This window comes from Ctenopharyngodon idella, chromosome 19, assembly GCF_019924925.1.
Source record: "Ctenopharyngodon idella isolate HZGC_01 chromosome 19, HZGC01, whole genome shotgun sequence".
NCBI lineage: Eukaryota > Metazoa > Chordata > Actinopteri > Cypriniformes > Xenocyprididae > Ctenopharyngodon > Ctenopharyngodon idella.
The window spans coordinates 24822359-24844469 of record NC_067238.1 but is presented as its reverse complement, the minus strand read 5'-3'; the positions used below and the strand labels follow the sequence as shown (position 1 = coordinate 24844469).

Below are 22111 nucleotides of genomic sequence, written 5' to 3'. Positions count from 1 at the left end.
GAGAGGAATATCTAGTTCACACGTGAGCACAAAACTGAGAATGTACTGGGAAAATTAATGATAATCAAAGGTGCAGAGACAGCTGTAGCTCCAAGGCAAGTTCTAAGGGGGACTAAAGCAGAGTATGAAAAAATTCAATTTAGGAGAACTCAGATCCTGGGGGTCTGCAGATGTCAGTTATCCACAGAATAACCCGGAGGCATTTACGGTTGATAAAATAAAAGATTATTCTCTTCTAAAAAGGGAAGGACACACAGGTCTTTGAATACAGATTGAAAAGTATCCATGTAGGACTTTTCAACACAACAATTGGCTTTCGGATAGTAGGAATATACTGCCACCAACTGGTTATGGTAAGTATACCTTGATAGGGATGCTAGAGAAACAGCAACAACATTGTCACATAAAAACACTAACTAGCATTCAAATTAATTATATTATCTATTGGTTTTTACTTTTGGATATACCCATCCATCCATCCATGATTCTATCTATATAGTTTTCCCATCCGTCCATCATTTTATCTATCTAGTTTTCCCATCCATCCATCCATCCATCCATCCATGATTCTATCTATAGTTGTCCCATCCATCCATATACTCAGGCATGTGCAATGTATCTGAGGCACTGGAGAAATTAAACAGGCATCATAATTTCAAGAATTGTCATTTATTAAAAAGTTAATTAATTACATATTTAATGCATATATACACATTTGTTTTCTTTAGATTATATTGCAAAAGCAGCTAAGCAAATTTAGCAAACATGTCACTTGATAAACTTCAAAATTATCTTTAAATTCTTTGTTCAGTGCTACTGAATTTAAGTCAAATTCTTGATACATCCCTCTACTTAGCAAGAAAACATTGTAAGTATACATTTGCTCTTGAGGCGAAAAGTAGAAAAGCCCAGAATGTGTGATACCAGTTGACAGTAACACACACCAAAATCTCAGCAAAAAAATTTGCCTTCTAATGCCCTGAGCTGTATTAATTTATCCAAGACTCTCATTACGCCAAGGTCACACGCTGACCTGCTTTAAACGAAGCAGTTCTCTTGCCTTCGTTTGAGGCTCCGAAAGACTCATATCTGCATAACAGAAGGAGAAAACCAACACAAAAATGTGATTTAGCAATGCAGTGGTGTGAATGAGGTTACAGTATATTTCAGGTGATTTATTTGAGTAAAGCAAAAGTGTGTTTGTGAAATGTGTAAAAACAGTGAACTCACAGTTCAGTGTATCTCCTCCAGTCTTCTCTGCTGACAGATGCTCTAGTGTTAGCCAAAGCAGTGGTCAGGTGAGTTTGGCATATGAGAGAGCCAGGCTTACTGGGGCCAGCTTGCACCAGAGATGATTCATCCTATGAACACAGAAGAGCAGCAGATCTCATCTACTGAGCAGCTACACACTCCAACACAGTCTTCTAGATGGATGGATGGATGGATGGGAAAACTATATATCTAGAATCATGGATGGATGGATGGATGAGAAAACTATAGATAAAATCATGTATGGCTGGGAAAACTAGGTAGATGGAATGATGGATGGCTGGGAAAACTAGATAGAATGATGAACGGATGGGAAAACTAGATAGAATGATGAACGGATGGGAAAACTATATAGATACAATCATGGATGGATGAGAAAACTATAGATAAAATCATGTATGGCTGGGAAAACTAGGTAGATGAAATGATGGATGCTGTGAAAACTAGATAGATACAATCATGGATGGATGGGAAACTATATAGATACAATCATGGATGGATGGATGGATGGATGGGACAACTATATAGATAGAATCACGGATGGATGGATGGGAAAACTATATAGATAGAATCATGGATGGGTGGATGGGAAAACTATATAGATAGAATCACGGATGGATGGATGGGAAAACTATATAGATAGAATCATGGATGGGTGGATGGGAAAACTATAGATAGAATCATGGATGGATGGGAAACTATATAGATACAATCATGGATGGATGGATGGATGGATGGGACAACTATATAGATAGAATCACGGATGGATGGATGGGAAAACTATATAGATAGAATCATGGATGGGTGGATGAATGGGAAAACTAGATAGAATGATGGACGGATGGGAAAAATATAGATAGAATCATGGATGGATGGATGGGAAAACTATAGATAGAATCATGAATGGATTTATAGATGGATGGATGGATGGATGGATGATAGATGGGTAGGGAAACGAGAGGGATACAGCAATGGATTGGAAAACTGAATGGATGGATGGGAAAATTAGATAATAATGGATGGATGTAGGGGAAAAACTAGATGGATGAATGAATGGATGGAGGAATGAATGGATGAATGGGAAAACTAGACAGAATGAATGGATAAATAGATGATGGATGAATGGGTAAACTAGATGGATATAATGATGGACAGACAGGAAAACTAGTTTTAAATTGATAAATGGATAGATGGACAATGTACGAGGAAGGTAACTGACCGTGTTTTTGCGGTAACTATTCTTAACAGTGCTGACTTCTGCTCGGAGGCGTTCGGACTGCTCATGGGTCAGTTCCTGAAAGCCTTCTTGCAGACAGGACATAAAAACGGGGGCATGACAGGAGCTTGGATCCCTCATTGATGCCCCTGTCAGGTCGGGGGCAGTAGAATTGGGTCCAGACAGGCACTGAGAATTCTGAGAATAGAACAAACAGAATGTGACAGTCTCATAAGAAGCCCAAAAGTATTAAATCATAGTAGTTGGAATGACATATAATGAATTATTTGTAAATATAACATTTGTAAATTTAGAATCTCACCAATTCAGACAGAGACTGGTTATCCAGTTCAGACTCAAAGGAGCTACCGAAGTAAAGGCGCCAGATGTTGTGACGTGGGTCCTCAGGTGGAAGTTCACTGGGGTCCAGCAGAACCATAGAGTGCTCCAGCCCTGCGTCCCCCTCCCCAGCCTGAGTCATCTGACCCGCTGCTATGGTTCAGGAAGATCAGGGAGGAGAGGCTGACATCACTGTCTGACCCTGAGCCCAAATCCTATAAAACAGCAGAGAGAGTCTGATTCACACACAAGCTGTAAATTTAGCCCTGATGTACCGACTACTTTTTATATCATTTCTATATCTAGGGTAGTTATAGACTCGTATATCGACCAGGCCAGTTATCCAGATGATATCGGAGCATTTTGAGATTATCAGTGTTGATTTTATGTTTTTTGAATTTTGTGTACATGTTAATTTCAACACTTCTTTTCACAACTGTTTTCCACTTTGATAGTAATAAGAAAAGTTTCTTGAACACCAAATCAGCATATTAGAATGATTTCTGAAGTATCATGTGACACTGAAGACTGGAGTAATGATGCTGAAAATTCAGCTTTGCCATCACAGGAATAAATTACATTTTAAAATATATTAAAATAGAATATATTTAACTAATTTGTAATAATTCGTAATAACAGTTATTTTAACTAATTCCTAATAATATTTTGCAATATCACAGTTTTTACTGTGTTTTGAGCATAAGAGTCTCCTTTCAAAAACATTTCAAAATCTTACCAACCCCAAACTATTGAATATTAGTGTATATGTTGACCATTGGCCGCTGGTTTTTAGATATGGACATCAACCCATGTAGGTCAACCACTAACCATGTGGATAGGTTTGCATATGTATGTGTCAATGTTTGAGTTTTTGTGTAACATACATGCAGAAGGTTGGACCCCAGGCTGCTATGGATCGCTTCTAGCTGAGCGTTATAGAGAAGGGCCTTCAGGTCGGCTCCAGTGAACAGCTCTGTTGCCACAGCAATCTGCTCCAAGTCCACATCTGCAGCCAGTGGCACAGAATGAGTCAAAGCCCTAAGGATCTCCAGCCGTGCCTCCTGAAGGACAGATATGTTTCAGTGAATTAATACTGCAGATCTTTTAGGTGTACTGAAGTGTGCCAAAACAACATGCTGACCCGATCAGGAGGAGGGCAGTAGAGAGACTTGTCCAGTCTCCCAGGTCTCAAGAGAGCAGGATCAATCAGGTCAGGACGACTGGTGGCAGCCAACACATACACCCCTGGAAATAAGAAACTATGCAGTGATTTTAGAGATCTCACAAAAACAACAATGCAATCTTTTAAGTATCAAAAAATTACTCCAGATATTTCACAACAACCTTGAACAACAATTCTGTCACACAATTGGCTTTGCTCTACAGTCTCAGGTGTCTTGGTGTTTTTGTGATTGAAAAAAACAAACTGTTTTTTTTTTTTTAAATTTAGGATTAGATGGTAGCAAAATAATTTATCTAAGTTAATCTACTGATATTGATGATGTTGCTACAGTATAAGCAATAACCACAACAGAATTAAAAGCAAGAAACTGAAACTTCTCACAGTTCTCCTCGAATGAACATTACATGCAAACATTAAGCACTTGGGTAGTTGACATTTTAAGCAGTTTTAACAGTGTTCAGTGGTTTTATATACTATAATTTTTTAAATTGTAATATAATTACAAAGTTTTTATTAGAATAACTTTTATGTTTTTAAAAATTAATTTGTCACACTACAGGACCACTAAGCAAAAGGTTGATTTAAAATGGTGGAAAAACTTGGTGACTTTATCATATACATACACTACCGTTGAAAAGTTTGGGATCAGTATGATTAAAAAAATTATTAAAAAAAAAATTAATACTTTTATTAAGCAAGGATGCATGAAATTGATCAAGTGACAGTAAAAACATTTATAATGTTACATAAGATTTCGGTAACACTTCATTTTAAGGTTACAGCATGTTACTACATGTACTTACTATATTAATAACAGTAAATTATGCATAATTACAAGTAACTAACCTAAAAACCTAAATGTAACTCTATAGTAAGTACATGTAGTTAATTAATAGAACTGAGTAAGTACAATGTAACTATGTCACCTTAAATAAAGTCTAATCAAGATTTCTATTTCAAATAAATGCTGTTCTTTTGAGCTTTATATTCATCAAAGAATCCTGAAAACCGTCTTTCCACAAAAATATTAAGCAGCACTGTTTTCAACATTGAGAAAATGATGAGAAATGATTCATAAGCACCAAATCAGCATATTAGAATGATTTCTAACGGATCATGTGACACTGAAGATTGGAGTAATGACTGAGACTCAGATTGAGACTCTTCTTGAGACTTCTTTCAAAAAGAAAATCTTACCAACCCCAGTCTTTTGAACAGTGGCGTATATATAAACCTCAACCTAAAATCTTTTGAATGGAAAAAAAAAAACAGTCCATGGACATTTTATTTTGTCAACTACCCATTTACTCACAGATCAACAAACTGAGAGCATGAAGCAGATAAAAACGGAACAAACTCAGGTTGACCCTAGGTAAAAGTGTGAGCGTTTGATCTTCAGTCCTGATGTACCTGTCAGTCCTTCCACTCCATCCAGCTGAGTAAGTAGCTGATTAACCACACGGTCAGTGACCCCTGTGTTGTCATGTCCTCTTCGAGGGGCCAGAGAGTCAAACTCATCAAAGAACAGTATGCACGGCTTAGCTTGTTGAGCCCTGCAGCAACACAGACACACATGTGTTAATGATGACTCTAGTAAACTGCTACTTTATTTCATAAAGAAGAGCATTCAGACAGACCTCTGAAACACATCTCTAACTGCCTGCTCACTGGCACCAATATACTTGCTGAGGAGTTCGGGACCCTGAAGAAACACATAGGACATCACAATACATCAGTGCATTTAAATTTTGTCAATACACATACTGTATGTACACTTTTCCTTACCTTGATGCTGATGAAGTTCATGCCGCTCTCTTTGGCCACAGCTCCAGCCAGTAAAGTCTTGCCTGTTCCAGGAGCTCCATAGAGCAGCACACCGGAGCACTGACGCAAGGGCAGACTGGAGAAGAGCAGCGGGTACTGGACACAACATGACACATCAGACTATTACTTCAACTACACATGAATAGGGATATATAATAGAAATTCTTTGGTTAAAACTGTGAACTCTATGTCTGTCCCACTCATTATGATTACTGGTAAATGGTTTCTGTTGTAGAAATCAGTTTATTGAATGTATTTATGAATTTATTGATGAATTAATATTTTGAATTAGTGGGTTTAAACAATTCAACTTATTAGGGTCTCGAATAACACTAAAAAAACGGCCTGAGCAGTGTTATTTTAGTATCATTGATATACTATTACACTTTCTGTTCATTTTAGAATTTATTTTTATATATATATTTTTTGTTTTAATTTTAATTTTTGTTAAACTTTTAGTAACTTTGTTGTGTTTATGTCATTTTTTAACATTCATGTCACATTTTTTAAATGTGTCTATATAGTTTTTATTCATTTTTATTTAATAGTTTTAGTTTATTTAGATTATTATTTTAGTATTTCAGGTAAAACTAAATAAAAATGGTAAATGTTTCCTTGGCAGCTAGTTATTTTATATTTCATTTTATTTCAGTTAATGTTTATTTTAAGAAATGGAATTTTTCTCCTTTGAAGGCTCAAGTTTTTTTTATGGTTTTAGTCAATGTTAATGACACTGGTCCTAAGATTTGAGAACAGATAGACCATTATTATCATCATGGCTTGTTAGCAACACACGCAGTCACAAAAAATTCTCTACAGCAGGGCACAACTCGAAACGCTTTGAATCAAAACAATTCCATGACTTAAGATTTTTTTTTTTTTTTATAAATACATTTTTTCAAAATGTATTTATAAACAGTGCAACGTTTTGACCAGTCAGGTCTTCATCAGGAACAAGCTGTAATTTAAGCTGTAATTTCAGTGTGCGAACATTATTTTTCTTTGTTTAGTTATTATTATCTTTTTATCCTGCACCTGAGCCCAATATCGGTTTTGGATGTTCACTCCTTTTTTGTATTTTGTTTCTTACTCTGAAACAGACATTTTGTGCACAATAGCTGCCATACCTTAGCTGGCAGCAGTATGATGTCCATCAGGAGCTGACGTGCCTGATGAAGTCCCCCAATACGCTCCATGCCGGCCCCAGTGGGAGTCTGCAGCTGAGCCCCCCAGAGGGAGGGTGGGGTGAAGCCCTGAAGGGCCTGTCTGAAGTCCTTATAGCTTAAATCTGTTGAACCAGAAAGCTTAGATTTAAAAAAAAAAAAAAAAAAAAAAAAAAAAACAGCTGAATCACAGAAAGATATAACTAGATTAAGCACTTGCCTTCAGAGTTGCCATTGTTTCTGCTGTGCAGAGTGTTGGCATGGATGGCCCTCTCGAGCAGCAGGTTCAGGTCTCGTGCCATGAACCCCTCTGTTTCTTTGGCAACACTGTCCAGGTCAAGAGTAGTTTGACAGTCCTGGATGACTGTCAAAGACCTCAGAATCTCAACCCTTTGAGCCTATAAAGAGAAACCATCTTTTTACAGTCTTTTTTTCCTTCAAAAAACAAAAAAAAGCATACAGGAATAAAACTAGTCTTGTGTGGTCAGATTTTTCACTATAGGCATAAAGTCTGGTCCACACTGCAACTTGTTTTGGCAAGGATTCAATAACAGGAACATCACAAACTTTAGCAAATACAGTGAATTTCTCTTTTAAATAGTGATCATTGTAGCCACCTGGGAATGCAAGTCCAAATTGTTTGTTATATTGCAGTAGGGCTGCATGATTAATCTAAATAACCTGAAATCAAGATATAGCTTAGTATAAAAATGAAGAAAGTAAGACAGTGATAATTATAAGTATTGTAATAGTAATGTTTTTAATTTTTTTTTTCTTAAATACTTAGTACTTTATTGTACATTGAAATATTACAGTAGTCATTTTGTTTATTTTGGTTAATATTTTTATTTAGGAATAAGTATTGTAATTTTAAAGTTTAAAATGATTGTCATCATTATTATTTTTTCTTAAATATTTAGTACTTTATTTACAGTCAAATATTACAATAGTAATTTGTTTATTTCGTCTAATATATTTATTTAGGAATAATAATAATAATTATTATTATTATTGTTGTTGTTGTTGAATATAATTATTATATTTATAATTATTATAGTCATATTGATATATAATCACAACATTTTGGGCCAAATTGTGCAGCCCTAGCACAGTAAACCTGGTACTTTTCAAATCACAATTGCAATTTTTCTCAGGAAAATCACAATTCGATTTTTGTACCCTAATCGCGCAATCCTAGATTGCAGTTTCATGAACCCACCTGATCTGGTGTTTGGATCTTGCAGAAGCTTTGGAAGAAGTGTGAACCCTGCACCGCAGTCAGAGTCTGATGAAGGGAATGCTCACTCTGTGCTGTGACCATCAGAGCTATGAGGCTGGAGCGCACCACCATCTCATCCACCAAATCCCTCAGAACTGAGGAGAACACACAAAGTAAAGATGTCCATCAGATGTTTCCTCACAGAGATACATGTAGAGCCAGGCACGTCTGTTATGATGTCTTACTCTGTGCTATGTGCTGCCGCAGTACGGCCTCTGGCCCATGCTCATGCTCAGGTGAGGTCGCAGCACCGGTCACGTGATCCAAGTCATCCAGCAGGACCACTGAGGGTTGTCTCCAAACTGCCTGCTCGAAAACCTCTTCCAACCTCTGTCTGATTGTGTCTGCTCTCTTGCCTAACAAATTCATTCATAATAATCGAGAAATATGATTGATAAAAGAACAGGTCAGTCTAATTTTCTTGCCTACCTTTCAGTGCCTTGCAGTCCACAACTTGAATGTGGGCATCCAGCTCTTCACTGGCTTTTCGACACAGCGCTCTAGATAGAGAAGATTTTCCACTGCCCTACAGAGAAAAGAAGGAAATTTATCACATACACCCTTTTCATTCATTCATTCATTATTTTCACAATATAAGTCAACACATGTCCTTGATTGTTATCTGAATTTCCAAAAAAGTTACAAAATTTGACCAAAATTTTGGAGCGATTGCTACATTTCTCCACTCAACAATGTGAAATTTTAAAATTCCTACTTAGAACGCCACCCGAAGTTGAACTAACAACTCATGTAGAAATGTTTAACCCTGAATTTTGATGCAGCTGTATACTACCATTCAAAAGTTTGAGGTCTGTAAGATTTTATAAAGACATAAATACTTTTATTTAGTAAGGATGCATTAAAGTGATCAAAAATGACAGTAAATACATTTACGTATAATGTTACAAAAGATTTCTATTTGAAATAAATGATGTTCTTTTAAACTTTCTAATCATCAAAGAATTCACCATGTATCCACAAAAATATTAAACAGCAAATCAGCATATTACAATGATTTCTGATGGATCATGTGACACTGAAGACTTGAGTAATGATGCTGAAAATTGAGCTTTGCCATCACAGGAATAAATTACAAACTAAAATATATTAAAATAGAAAACAGTTATTTAAAATTGTAATAATATTTTACAACATTACTGTTTTTACTGTATTTTTAACCAAATAAATGCAGCCTTGGTGAGCATGAGAGACTTATTTTAAAAACATTAGACAAACTTTTGAACAGTAGCAAAGCTATCGGTATGATCCTAATAAATGCTCTCTGGTTATAATCGTACACCTGCAAAAACAAATATTGCATTATATTAAGTAGAAGTATCCCACATCTGACTCTGAAAGGACCACAGCATACATGTGTGAAGGTTACCTTTGCACCTGTGATGAGCAGAGCTCCACCCCTCAGTCCACGTCCTGTGGAGACCAGCTCACGCGACAGAGGACCTCCCATTAGAGCGTGAGAGATGTGCTCGAAAGCAGACCTGCTGATGTCCTCTACCCCACTGAGCAAACAGATTCAAATATCACAAACAGCAACTGACTCAACAGAAAGTAAATTCTGCTATGGATATTAAAAACAAATTGGTACTTCCTGTTTTTAAAAAGAATACAAGCATACCCAAGAGAGCTGAGGGAAGGAAAGCCAAGAAACAGATCTTCATTATCATCATCAGAGCCACTGTGGTCAGAATCTTGAGGCTCTCTGACAATCTAAACAGAGATTAAGCTGGTTTGTTGAGAAAATGAAAAATAATTCTAAAAACGATATTGACTTTATACCTGCACGTCTGTTTTCTTTAGTAAACTGGATGATAGAAAGAACATCTCATCCTCTTGCTGTTGCTCTGGTTTTAGCACGGTCAAGACAAACTCTTCTTTTCCTGAGAAGAGAGAAAATTCCAGAATAGCCTGTAATAATTGTATTATGATCGAAAACATACATTTTGATGGTTCTTCCTCACACCTTCAGCACAGGGTAAGAGAATGACATTAGAGCGTCCTGTCAGACAGGTCAAAGGTTGATGGCTCTGAGCATGCAGCCAGTTGAGGAATGCAGTTTGAATATCTTCTTCTTTTTCACTTTCTGCCTGCAGACAAAAAAGGGAATAATTTTACGATGCAATATTTTCATTACCTGACAACATAAAGCATTAGTCTGAAAAACTTACCAACGGTTGCAATGTTCGAACCATGACTGCTTCTGCTACTCTTGGCAATGATTTCAAAGGCTGAATCCTTACAGCCGAATGAGGCTCTATCCTCAAACGCCTCTGCAGCACCTTTGGGATCTACAACGACAAAAAATTTAACTAGATTTGTACTAGGGATGCACAATATATCTGTACTATATTGTTTATTATCCTATATATTTTTTTTTTTCATGTGTTTGTATTGGTTGAATTCAAAATAAAGAATATTTCTATGAAACATTATAACTGAACTTGAATGCAATAACTCACCCAAACATTCCCAGAGTAAATTTCTTCACATTTACTGAATTTCTGGTCTTCCTGCAGCCTTTTAATATTGTGACAAAGCATCCTGACCACAACAGCGTTCTCCTTACATTCCTCTGCGTCGTTCCCTTTGTGAGGTCCATCTCTGATTTTCTTCTTCTCCATGGCCTGCTTGACTTTCTCCCTGAGTTCTTTAGGAGAAAGGATCTTTGAAAGTCTACCGTATGTTAAGGCAGACTGCCCTGGATTCCAGTTCTCTTGTTCTTGCAGGTTCCATGGCAGTATATGGACATCTCCATGACATGAGCCTAAATGGCTGACAGAGCTAGGAGGGGTTCCACATGTTCTGAGGATACAGTCTTTCAGGATGGTGGGAATTGTGGGAACTGCGAGATTCTCCTTTGAAGGCTCAAATCCTCTTGTAAACAGGTATCTAACCAAGCTTTTCAGATCAGCTATACCTCCCCAATGGCCTTCATTCGGACTCTCCAGATGATCACCGAGGGTTTCCCGATGGATGATTGAGCTGGAGGAAGATGTGACATCAATGTTCTGGTGTTGCAGATGTTGGCTTGGCTCCACTGATCGAGTTTGGTGGAGTTGTTCATTTCCTGGATGTAGTTTTGGGGAGACAATGAGCTCAGTGAACTGCTCCAGTCGGCCGTAAGGAACAGATGGAGATAGGGATGCTAAAAATATAAGAATCATTAGTGTAAAAGAATCAGTTCATTCCCAATGACAACTTCAATATGACAGACCTTTAAAATAGGGCTAACTGACCTATCCTGATATAGATGACAGTGTGCTGGTCCACCCATACAGGGAACACACCGTCACTGAAGACCACTCGGATCTGATCCAGGAGTTGCTGCTCCAGAGCAATGCTGTGCAGCTCCTGGAACAAAGTTCAATCAAATTTTTTACTGAAAAGACATTCACAACCCATTTTACTTGATCTAATGTATTTGTATGAAGTAAAAAAGGGTGTTCAATGAGAACAAACATAGGACGAGACTTTTTTTTTTATCCAGCATGGAATTGATCGGGTCAAGAAATGTTGACGTTTCATACCAAAATGGAGCCAGTAATGTGTATTATGAAAGAAAATAGGGTCCATTTAGATTTCAAGTAGGCTTTAAAAGATGTGTAATTTCTAATTATATTAAATAATGGACATATATTGCTATATATCAGCTAAACATCTGCGAGGGACTGAAGACAGAGGTAATTGATTCCACTGTGGCTCACCAGGATCTCCCAGTCATCTGGAGACAGAGGCTCTACGAACACCTGCTGCACTGACTGCACCTGATGACATGGCCGCAGATACCCCTAAAACACATCACAACCATGTTACATGTATCTACATAAGTGGTTCTCAATCTTTTTTACTCCAAGGCCCCTCATAGTCCACAGCAATATATGAAATATCTTCATCTTAAATATGAAATATCTTCATTTTTAGTTGTTTTATTTTAACGCTTGCTTGGTCTTATTTTAAATCATCTTGAGGGCCCCTTACGGGCCCGGACCCTGGTTGAGAACCAATGATCTACAGCCACACTCCATCAAATCACATCTCGTATGCTTCGTATGCAACATATCTTAACCAGTGACAAACCTGTTCTCCCTCTTTGAGCCCAAGTTTCTCTCCCAGCTGTCTGCTGATCTCAACTCTGTCCTCTGGACCTGAAGACCTGGACCTGGTCCAGCTGAGGAACACGGGTGCAGAAACACCCCATGACAGCTCCAGGATCTGGTTCTGACATCACATTAGTGATACATGATTCTTAAAACATTCAGAACCTTACATATGATGGAACATAAACATACAGTACAGTGGCGGAGTAGTAATGCATGTAAGCAGCTAGCTAGACACGAACCTCATGAAGACAGAGATGAGTGGCGAAGTTTGATGACAGCTGAAGAAAGCAGTTCTTGGAGTTATTGAAGACCAGAGTGACAGGTTGAATCCCTTGGCTTCCCAACATTGCCTGCAAGGCTGCAGAAATCTCGCTCCTACTACAAAATTATCCCTTATTGAAGCTAATTTGTGGAGTTAAATTCAGCATGCTAGAACTGTCAACATGAATTGCACGTCAGACATTATAAGCCGAGTGTATCGATCAGTCGCAGACGCTGTTAAAACGAACATTTTCGATTAGCTGCGTCTCGCAGTGTTGCCGAATTTCACTAGAAAAACAAGCAACATAGACTGACTAAACAAGTCCCAAAAGCGACTAATCACATCACAAATTATTCTTGAAATTATCCCCCAAAACTTCGCAACCCACGAGAATCTATTTTTATAAGTGACTTTTTTAATAAAGAAGAGCCAAGTTGCTTATAATAAGCAGTCATGGCAACACTCTAGCAACACTAAAGTGGTTTCAAAGTAATTGCATTTACCAAGAAATTGAGGTGAATAATTATTTAGGTGCAAAATAAAACAGTTTTAATGTACTGTGTAAATTACTGGTTTAATTTAGTGTAACTTTCTGGTTATATTATATTCTGTCACTTTATACCATTATATCAAATACCAAAAGAAAAACGGTCTAGCTCTCCAAGACTTTTATTTTGAAATGCGACATTTTCGGATGTGTTTAGTTTCTGTGTTCCCATAGAATCCATGCGTTTGACTTGCAGATCAATTGAAATGAAATTCAGCTGACTTCTATGAGCTTAAACCAATTCAGTCCTTGCTGGAAAATAAGTAAAACTGATGGAAACGAGTAATGTGTTTATCGTTTAGATTCATTTTAGTAAGTATTTTATTGCTCTGAATATTTAGTTAATTTTGACATGGAGGAAGTGGAGACAGCAGAGGAGCTGTTAGCTAAACAGCATCGCAAGGAAAAGAAAGACCTACAAGGTAAGACAACATGTCACTATTATATAAATATTACTAGACTAATGCCTCAGAAATTTCCCTTTGAAATACCACAAAATGCATTGCATGACACTGTATGCGTTAAGAAACGAAACACAAAATTGGAAACAATACCAAATATAGATGTATTTTTCATGTCATAGCAAAAATACAAACTATGAAAAATGCTGTTCCCAAAAATGATAAGAAGAGGAGGAAACAGCTGACAGAAGACATCGCCAAACTAGAGGCTGAACTCAATCAAAAACACGAAAATGAGCTCAAACAACTTCAGAACTCTTCCTCGGTAAGTAAAATGATGAAGATGTTGTTAGATGTTAAAACATCCTACCTAGACACCAGATACATCAACCAGATACACATGACTGTAGCTCACTCATTCACATATCATGGATTGTTCCAAGGTGGAGGAGGTTTCAAATGCATTGGATTCTGTGAGTTTAGCAAATGAGGAAAAAACGGATCCGAGCAAGCAAAGTCGGACATCTAAAGCCCAGAAGAAACGGGTGAGTTCTTTGTCATATTAGGTGGCTGTACTTAAGTCTATTTTGAAAAACACTGAAAATCCCATGTTTTTCAGGAGAAAAAGGCTGCTCTTGAGAAGGAGCGGGAGGTCCGGATTGCTGAAGCAGAAGTGGAGAATCTCAGAGGCTCCCGTCATCAGGAGGGTCTGAAGCTGAGACAGAAGCTAGTGGAGAGGCACCTGCAGATCAAAGAGATCTCCTCTGATGGTCACTGCATGTACCGCGCTGTGGAGGATCAGCTGACGGAGCGGGGCGGCTCTCTCAGCCTTAAAGAGCTTCGGGCTCAAACAGCTCAGTACATGAGGAGCCATGCAGATGACTTCCTGCCGTTCCTCACTGACCCCAATTCAGGAGACATGTACACTGCAGGTAAATGCCATACTCTCTGCCATACACTTCAATGGATAGATAGATATTGATCAAAAATACAGTAATACTAAAATTATGAAAAATTATTACAATTTAACTATTTTATATTTCAAAATGTAATTTATTCCTGTGATGTGAATTTTCAGCATCCATTACTCCAGTCTTGAGTGTCACATGATCCTTCAGAAGTCTTTCTAATATGTTTATTTTGATGCTCAAGGAACATTTCTTATTATCAATGTTGCAAATAGCTGTGGTGCTGATTTTTTTTCCAGGATTTTTCGATGAATATAAAGTTTAATAACAGCATTTATTATATAATGTATGTCATTTTTGATTGACATGATTTATATAATTTATAATATATATAAATGCTTGTTGTTGCATTCTGTTGCTAACTGAAGATTATTTTTTATTTTAGATGAGTTTGAGAAATACTGCAATGATATTGCAGACACAGCTGCTTGGGGTGGACAGTTAGAGGTAAGAATACCATCCATTTATCCCAACAACAAACATTAACAAGTCATAATCCACCAGCCATTTGCTTATTTTTTGATTAATATTTTTTATATTTTCTCCATGACAGTTAAAAGCCCTTTCGCAGGTCCTCCAGCTACCGATAGAAGTCATTCAGGCAGAATCCCCCTCTATTATTATTGGTGAAGAATATGACAAACCACCAATCACACTAATGTAAATAACTCAAGTTGTATTTTTATATATTTAAAATTAATATTCTGTGTATTCTGCACAATCTCTACTGCTGTACTAAAGTTTGTTTCACTGTCTTTTTCAGTTACATGCGGCATGCTTATGGACTTGGTGAGCACTACAACTCTGTGGAGCCTCTGAAAGATTTGGCAAATGAGGAAGAGGGCTGACCCAGTCACTGACACACATTAATATATGCATCTGTGCATAATTACCCTGTAGAAACGGACCTTCTGGAGTTTGATTCCATTTTGCTAGGATGAGCGGAATTGAGGTTGTTCAGTCAGGTTGCTCATAGAAGATGCTGAAATAACACATGCTTAATGAAATAGTACATGTTTTGGATTGACAGTGTTATTTATGAATAAACTGCTATGTACTTTGTGTTAAAACTGCATATCTGCAAGTAATTTGCTCCTAGAGGTTCTTGGAACATGATCATGGTCATGCTTACTTCATTGAATAAAAAGAACTTCAAAGTCAACAAACTTCTGTCTTAAATCACAGCACATTGGACAAATACAGTCTCCCTCTTTAAAACAGGGATTTGGACCAACAGAAAACACATTAGTGCTTCGTTTCACAGACAAGGCTTAAGCTTAGTCTCAGACTAAAATGCATGTTTGAGCTGTTTTAACTGAAAGCAACTTGCACTGACATCTTAAACTATGTCAGTGCCATTTTTTGTCTCAAAATGCACACCATAATTTCTTTTTTCTAAGGCATGTTTATAAAAGCTACTTAAATGTCCTAATTTAACTAAGGCGCAATCTCAGGGTTGCCAAGACTGGTTTCCCTGCAGAATTTGGCTACTTTTAAATTGTTGCTGCAGGTTAAAGGTTTGACATATTGCATACATTATATACAGGACGGGATCAGGAAAGGTCCGCAAGCTAGGACTCAAACTTGGGTTGCCCAAAGCGCAACGGTGCTATATGTCAGTGCGCTGCCCACGAGGCTATCGGTGCCGACCGTAAATTAAATTTGACTGAAATTCTTGTATTGAAATATTTTATATTCTGCCAAAGATAAAACTGTGCTAGATGTTAAGTTTTGTGATCACTACAAAATGGTGGTTTTCATTTTGCATAACAGTCACTGTAATGTATTTTACATATGAGAATGACATGTTTTGAGTTTTGATATTTGGGATATGGTCATTGGGCAATTTATTGATTAGCCATTGGGCTAGTTTTGTTACATTGACCTGGCAAATGTTAATTTTAATGATTAAAAATGTAATATTTAGCTGTGTTTGCACATAATCCTGTAAATGCATGATTTCTCCCATTAAAAAAGAATGAAAATTCCTTACAATTATGAAGAAATAACATCATTTGGACACTTTTAAAAGCATGATGAAATGTAATTCCGTAAAAAATGCAGTAATGTAATCACACAAATCAGGGATCTAACAGTCTTTAGCCATTTAGGATATACAAATCGCAAAGCCCTAGATAGAAAATGAGTAGAAAATAAAAATGCTAATACAATTAGTTTTTTTAATTTTCTTAACAATATTTTTGTCAGGAAGGTTGACAACCTTTCACTGAGCATTTTCTGAAAGATAGAATTTTTTAAAAGCGTTTTATAACCTATTTTGTATAATATTCGGGGAACGTGCCAAACATCTTGTTGATTTTCTGCAATAAGTATCGAGGCGCCAATGACAGCATGTTATACTCATGTTAGTCCGTCAGGCGGCGCCAGTGGCCTCAGTCAAGTTGCGGTGCATCTCCATGGAAACGTAGGGAATGTTCAAGGTGACGATGTCATTGTCAAATGGCTAATGATTCAATTATCAGAGCTTTAAAAACGAAATCAAATTCGCTTAATTTAAGTTCTAGGAAAATTACACTTCTTCCAGAAGTTTTTGAGAGGCTTACATGGATTGTTGTATTAAAGTTGAATAACAATAATCTGTCGAGTCTGCCATCTGAACTGGTGTGTTTACAGAAGGTGAGTTCAGACACATCTATACAGTAGCACTGATTTAACAATAATATATCATTAATCGGTGATAGAGTAAAAAATGTGTTCAAAACGTACCATTTTTGTAAAGTTTCTAGTCATAATTGTGAGTGACCCAATGTTGAGCATAGAATAGGTTAAACAAGTTTAACCAACAGTAAAACAGTGTAATTAGATAGACCATGACAACTGAATTATTACAAAGCCAGAATCTAGTACATTATTATTACATTATTAATGTGAATCTTAAGTTGACAGAGCTCAATCTGGGAAATAATGTTCTTGAGGAGATTCCATCTGTGTTAAAACACCTCTGTTGTCTTAAAAAACTTTATTTATATGGGAACAATATCAGCCATTTGTCATCAGAGGTGCTTGGTAAGTTGAAACTCTTAAGGTTTATTTTATAAAAAATTTTGAACTGGGTTTTAGTACTATGTTTTATGTATTTTCAGAGGGTCTACCAAACCTCGTGCTTCTCAATTTGAACCACAACAGAATCAAAGTCATTCCTGCAGAAATTAAAAAGTAAGATGAATCAAGTCTGTTGGAATTTTGACATATTTCACACTTTGATAATTGATTATCATGCATGGTATCTGATTTTTTAAAACATTTGTTTATTTACAGACTATGTAATCTAAAGAGCATCAGTGTCACAGACAATTATTTGCAGCAGATTCCAGCTGAACTGGGCTTGATAAAGAGTTTGACTGAGATTAACTTCACTAATAATAAACTGACTCAAATACCACAGCAGCTCTATAATTTATTACAGCTGAGGAAGTTGTACTTGGCCAGAAACCACCTGACAGAACTACCAGAGGCAAGAGCGATGATTTTCATCATACTTAACCCATTCTTATGTCTATTAGCTTAATATGTGTCCGTTCTTTGCTTCAGGGTGCTCTTGGTTGGAAAAATCTGAAGATCTTAGATGTTGCCGGAAATCGTTTATCAGTGTTTCCAGTTGGTGTAAGTTATTTGGACAAATTACCAGCCATTTCAGCTGTTTTTGTTATTTATAATATTTTTTCAATGTTCAATATTTTAATGATGTTTTTCTCTTTAATGTTTAGTTTCAGTTTCTCACATTGGAGGAACTGTTTTTTGAAGGAAACAGTTTAGTTCAATTCACACTGATGGAGTCCATTCAAGAGAAAGAAGTCCTCTCATTAAAAGTAACTTTTATGATTTTTATTATTACCTTTTTTAAGAGTAGTGATTGTTGATGAACAATGTCAGTGCCTTGTACTGCTCTACCATGTTTATGGTATGTTGCACCTTGCAGTGTTAATTTAGTATCATTGAGATACTACTATGTTTTTCATTAATATTTTGAATTTGTTTTTATTTTTATATTTCCAGTTTTCATTTTAATTTTAGTTAAATTTTGTTTTATGTTCTTGACAAGTAACGAAAATGTTTTTTTATGGTTTTGGTTTTTTAGTTTGTGTTCACACTTGGCAGGTTTGTTTAAATTAAAACAAACTCTGGTGCGATTGCTCTGTTAGGGCAGTTCATTTGAATAAGTGTGAATGTTGCCATCCAAACCCTAGTGCGCACCAAACAAGTTCGCTTGCACATGAGCTCTTGTACGTTTCGACTGAAATATGGGTGCAACACGGACCAAAGTAACGAACCAAAAACAGGATGATGTCACAAGATGCGATCCTAAAAAGGACAGAATGTTCAAGCATACCTGGGCTGCGTCCGAAAGCTGAAAAGCCTTCGGGGGATGCACATTTCAAGGCTTCAAGGCACTAGTTAGTTATCTTTACTTCCTGTCTCCTGAGATACCGTCATCTGATTGATTTTTGTTCAGTGTCTTTGATATCCCACAGTCCTGTGTGTTCCATTCCATGACAGTTGAGCTAAAAAATAAAGATGGCGTCTGAAGGCTTTGGTTGGAGGTCAATTTGTGTGTACAGTAAATGCTCATTTTTTACCAATGTTGTCTACTTTTGATGTCATTTCTAGCATGAAAAATGGGCTTAATTATCACCAAAACTCTATTTTGTTGTAGATCATTAAACCATTACAGAAGTGCCTCAGAAGTCTGTCTGAAATCAGTTTCGTGAGGTACCTACGTGCACAAATGCTGCCTGCAAAGTCAAAGTGCAAGCTTTCGGATGCAGCCCTGGTTTTTCATAGTCGCGATGTTGCCCATTACAGTTCGGTACAGGTGTCGGAACCACGTCTCCATGCAGCAGATCTTCGTTTGTACGTGTAACAGAGGAATTCCTGGCTCTGTTTTGATCCCTTAAAACATTTTATGAGCTCTTTGTGATTTCTTAACTGGTAAAAATACCATCACATGTACGCACATACAGCAAGCACATTTAGCCTAGCACACAACATTGTTTTGGATGTTCGGTAAGTTCCTTCACAAAATGTACATCTTAAAAGCTTTTTTTTTTGCTATTGTTTGTTTTGCATTTTTAGGTTCCTTCGAACCAGTGTGTCATTTTCTTTTTTTTCCAAAACAACAAAAGTGTGAACACACCCTTGGTTAACTATAATAACCCTGGTACCTTTTTTCCCCCTCAGAAAATCAATAAATGAAATAAAAATTGTTAGTTTTAACCATAACTTTTCCATACGGGTGCTGATTGTAGTTTAATGTGTTCAGGAACTCTCAGCGAGACTCATCCTCCAGGAGAGCACAAACAGGTTCTCAGTGGTGTCCAGAGCTCTGCCAATGTACCCAGAGCTGCAGGACATGCTGTCTCAGTGGGGCCAGTGTGTCCTGTGCTCACAACCCTTCCTCACCACCTGGCTGGAGTGTGTGCAGTTCATCAACACCAAGAAGGTATCGGTTCATTCTGCATCACTTTACCATAACACCAGTGTTCAGCATTCAGTGCCTGTGGCAATAAATGCAAAAAAGTGGTGCCGTAGTAAAGACTGGCTGGACGGATTTTTGATGAGGAGTTTTAATATATTTTATGTATTTAATATGCATCAGGCGCATAAATGACATTTGCTATTTGAATCAACAGATTAACAGGGTCACAATTAAACTTGTGTCCCCGATAATTGAATATTAGCAAGAACAACAATGGCAAAATATTACTTGCTTCTACTTTTTTTTTCTGCATGATCCACATTGCATGTCAATAAAAGTACAAGAGAATATATAATCTGAATCTGTTCTTTTGTCTTTGAACAGCACATGGGGATGAAAAGCTCACAGTCTATTCCAGTGAGAGTTTTGCTGTGCTCTTACAACTGCTTCAACAGAGATGACCACCAATACTATGGGCTTGTACGATTGTAAATTAAAAATGTCTTTTTATTTTACCCCATGACTGATCATGATCTAAATATCTGTTTATTATATAGAATGAATATTTGATGTTTTCGCAATACACCAGCAGATGGCAACATTTGATCACTGACATTCTGTGATCTGACTGTCAGATCTGTTGAGGCGAATCATTCCAGTCAATTTCTTTTGTAAATATCTCACAATAATGCACATAGATATCCTTCTATACTAGATTAACATGCCATGCACTTCTTTTTCCTTAACCCTCACATTTTAAAAAAACTTCAGAATTAAAGTTTCCTGATAATTTACTCATCCCCATGTCATCCAAGATGTTTATGTCTTTCTTTCTTCGGTCGAAAAGGAATTAAGGTTTTTGAGGAAAACATTCCAGGATTTTTCTGCATATAGTGGACTTCACCAGGGCACAACGGGTTGAAGGTCCAAATTGCAGTTTAAATGCAGCTTCCGGCAGACCCAGCTATGTCACGCGTGACCTTTCCAACGTATTACGTAATGCGTGGTGCATCGCAGAGCTAGTGCAAGATAAGCATTTGTGATTAAAAAGTATATATTTTTTAATTATCTTAGAAAATGGCCGATCGTTTCGCTAGATAAGACCCTTATTCCTTGGCTGGGATCGTGTAGAGCCTTTGAAGCTGCACTGAAACTGCAATTTGGACCTTCTACCCGTTGGCAGCCATTGAAGTCCACTATATGGAGAAAAATCCAGGAATGTTTTCCTAAAAAAACATAATTTCTTTTCGACTGAAGAAAGAAAGACATAAACATCTTGGATGACATGGGGGTGAGTAAATTATGAGGAAATTTAAATTCTGAAGTGAACTAATCCTTTAAGTGCACAATATGACTATTGATAGTCATTATACATTTCCCCGAGTTGATTTTTTAAGTAATCTGAAGCACTCTGCCACAGGCTATGCCCAATTTTGCTATTTTTTCCATTAGTATTTTTGTCCTTTCTATAGTCTGGCTTTATGCTTGCCATTATAATTCCCTACAATGAATGCACTCCTTACCTACCCTCTGTTTGGGCCAATGGCATCTGTTCTAACCTGAGAGGAAACTTCATTTCTCCAAATTAATTTCTCATGCAGGCCTCCTGAGCTCAGAGCAGAGTCTACCGAGTTGGGCCTGATGAATAATGCAGCAGGTTTAATTGCAAAGCCAGAAACTAATGACTTTGGACTGGTTAACAGCAGGGGAACCATACATCTCTGCAAACTGAATGAAAAATCAGTTCAGAAAAAAAGAAGGGGGGAGAAAACGCTAATTGATGAATAATTAAAGCTTGAGCTACAGGGCATAATTGTGACATTTTGTTTCAATCAATTTAGAAGTGCGGGGAAAAGTGCACTTAGGAAACTAATGGTGACTGTGTGGATGTCCACTGAAAAGTGCCATGAGACTCAGTCATTTATTATACAGCCCTCAGTCAAGCTCAGCCATTATTCTAGAGCAGTTGCCTCAATTTCCAAGTGATTGTGCACTTGGCGGGCGTTAATGCGCCTCACAAATGGTATATGGACTCCCCGTGAAAGGAGGAGAGGAGATAGTGTAAACAAGTCTGTTTCAGTCTGATGTTACTAAATTACTTTCTT

At 37.1% G+C, this 22111-nt stretch overlaps 3 protein-coding genes across 3 annotated transcripts; 2 read left to right on the top strand and 1 right to left on the bottom strand.

Moving 5' to 3' along the window:
* Positions 1–650: 650 nt before the first annotated feature.
* pex1 (peroxisomal biogenesis factor 1) lies at positions 651–13130 on the bottom strand. Its single transcript, XM_051873344.1, is given in 25 exon segments — positions 651–1089; positions 1231–1361; positions 2489–2683; positions 2808–2957; positions 2959–3039; positions 3709–3885; positions 3966–4069; positions 5418–5560; positions 5645–5709; positions 5793–5927; positions 6959–7119; positions 7215–7392; positions 8214–8368; positions 8459–8629; positions 8703–8799; positions 9661–9793; positions 9910–10001; positions 10071–10171; positions 10255–10378; positions 10460–10579; positions 10751–11436; positions 11528–11642; positions 11996–12079; positions 12369–12509; positions 12631–13130. Coding segments are annotated over 25 exon segments (3726 nt in total). The 5' UTR covers positions 12739–13130; the 3' UTR covers positions 651–1010.
* A 218-nt stretch (positions 13131–13348) lies between these two features.
* Positions 13349–15735, top strand: otud6b (OTU deubiquitinase 6B). Its single transcript, XM_051873345.1, has 7 exons — positions 13349–13622; positions 13784–13926; positions 14045–14146; positions 14221–14533; positions 14955–15016; positions 15123–15229; positions 15333–15735. Exons 1-7 carry the CDS (start codon positions 13553–13555, stop codon positions 15415–15417), a joined length of 882 nt encoding a protein of 293 aa, XP_051729305.1. The 5' UTR covers positions 13349–13552; the 3' UTR covers positions 15418–15735.
* Positions 15736–16994: 1259 nt separating this feature from the next.
* Positions 16995–20521, top strand: lrrc69 (leucine rich repeat containing 69). Its single transcript, XM_051873090.1, has 8 exons — positions 16995–17206; positions 17470–17596; positions 17674–17746; positions 17849–18044; positions 18122–18193; positions 18298–18399; positions 19851–20030; positions 20391–20521. The coding sequence occupies exons 1-8, from the start codon at positions 17030–17032 to the stop codon at positions 20496–20498; spliced, it is 1035 nt and encodes a 344-aa protein (XP_051729050.1). The 5' UTR covers positions 16995–17029; the 3' UTR covers positions 20499–20521.
* Positions 20522–22111: the final 1590 nt, after the last annotated feature.

Bases quoted from the DNA above. Each gene is read 5' to 3' on its own strand.
- otud6b (XM_051873345.1), top strand. From the start codon at position 13,553: ATGGAGGAAGTGGAGACAGCAGAGGAGCTGTTAGCTAAACAGCATCGC. The intron at 13,927-14,044 runs GTAAGTAAAATG...GATTGTTCCAAG, and splicing joins AACTTCAGAACTCTTCCTCG to GTGGAGGAGGTTTCAAATGC. The intron at 14,534-14,954 runs GTAAATGCCATA...TTTTTATTTTAG, and splicing joins AGGAGACATGTACACTGCAG to ATGAGTTTGAGAAATACTGC.
- lrrc69 (XM_051873090.1), top strand. From the start codon at position 17,030: ATGGCTAATGATTCAATTATCAGAGCTTTAAAAACGAAATCAAATTCG. The intron at 17,747-17,848 runs GTAAGATGAATC...GTTTATTTACAG, and splicing joins ATTCCTGCAGAAATTAAAAA to ACTATGTAATCTAAAGAGCA. The intron at 18,194-18,297 runs GTAAGTTATTTG...TTTAATGTTTAG, and splicing joins TATCAGTGTTTCCAGTTGGT to TTTCAGTTTCTCACATTGGA.